Source organism: Aplysia californica, unplaced genomic scaffold, assembly GCF_000002075.1.
Source record: "Aplysia californica isolate F4 #8 unplaced genomic scaffold, AplCal3.0 scaffold00471, whole genome shotgun sequence".
Taxonomy (NCBI): Eukaryota; Metazoa; Mollusca; class Gastropoda; order Aplysiida; family Aplysiidae; genus Aplysia; species Aplysia californica.
Window position 1 is genome coordinate 314,066 of NW_004797741.1, and position 1,225 is coordinate 315,290.

General features: G+C 37.8%; 1 protein-coding gene across 1 annotated transcript in view; it reads left to right on the plus strand.

Moving 5' to 3' along the window:
* LOC101856598 overlaps nt 1-1,225 on the plus strand; it is a gene marked incomplete in the record, with an annotated part of 52,946 nt that overhangs the window by 14,065 nt on the left and 37,656 nt on the right. Inside the window, 1 exon segment of the mRNA XM_005105443.3 lies at nt 175-262. Within this exon segment, the coding sequence (XP_005105500.2) occupies nt 175-262 (88 nt within the window).

The window sequence follows — 1,225 nt, forward strand, 5'->3', positions numbered from 1 at the left end:
AGACAGACAGACAGACAGACAGACAGACAGACAGACAGACAGACAGACAAATGAATTGGTGCATGGGTTGATGAATAAATGGATTAATGAATGCATAAATGAATAGATGGTTTCAGGGATGAATCTCATTTACTTCATTTTTTCCCTGCTTTTTTTCTTCCTTATAAATTTTAGCAAGCTATTGCTCTAAACTGGGTAACCTCGCTTCTGAACGGCGCAAACTCTTCAAGCAATGAGACCTTTATACCCGGGGTCAAATTCGGTGAGTCCACCACTTATTGTAAGTACATTAATCCTTTGATTGCATCTTAACTTTCGAAGCATAAACGTGTTCTTTTCTTTCGTTTGTTACAATCAATTTGTTCTACATCTACTTTTAGCACGTCTGGTCTGTGCAACTTTTACCATGCAGAAACATGTGTTCTATACAGAAATGATAATAATTATAAGAAGGTTCTCTTTTTTGGTGTGTAGTTTGTACCATAAAAGTATTTACTTTCTGTGGCCCTTATCCTTTTGTTCTATATTTCCCTTTAGCAAGCGTTGTTACTTGTAATTTTTATCATGCAGAAACCCATTTTCTAGCAATAATATTTGTCTCCTACTCACGTTCTTTACTAGCGTTTCCAGTAAGGCAGGAACACCCCAGTTTACGACGTTTGGTTCTGTAATTCGAAAGATAGCGGGTTTAGATTAACAAAAGCGTAAATGTACATGTGTGCATAATTAAAGAGAGCAAGAAATGCATATGGGTTAGCAAAGGAAGAGGCCAGAATAACTCGGGTTATGGTTGTCATTGACCAAAACCTTCACAAAATCTTCGCTCAGCTTACAGTAACGTAACATCTGCATCAACTCGCTTCCTAGTCTCAACAAATCATGACGTGACTTCTATCTCAATTACTATTTAGGTAGGGCAGCAGATCAGGTCTTAATCTTCCGACCCCGTTGCAGCCCCAATGAATTGCAACAATTCATCGCACTCCAAATTCAAATTCAATTAGGTCAAGACTCATATCCAGCAGCACTGTACTCACTTCGTAACTTTATGAGTACAGACAGGGCAATAATAAATATATTGGACAGCACAGTTTGTGCGCACTGTTGGATTGACAGTCTGGAAGTAATCGTAAATGAAGAAGAAGAAGAAGAAGAAGAAGAAGAAGAAGAAGAAGAAGAAGAAGAAGAAGAAGAAGAAGAAGAAGAAGAAGAAGAAGAAGAAGAT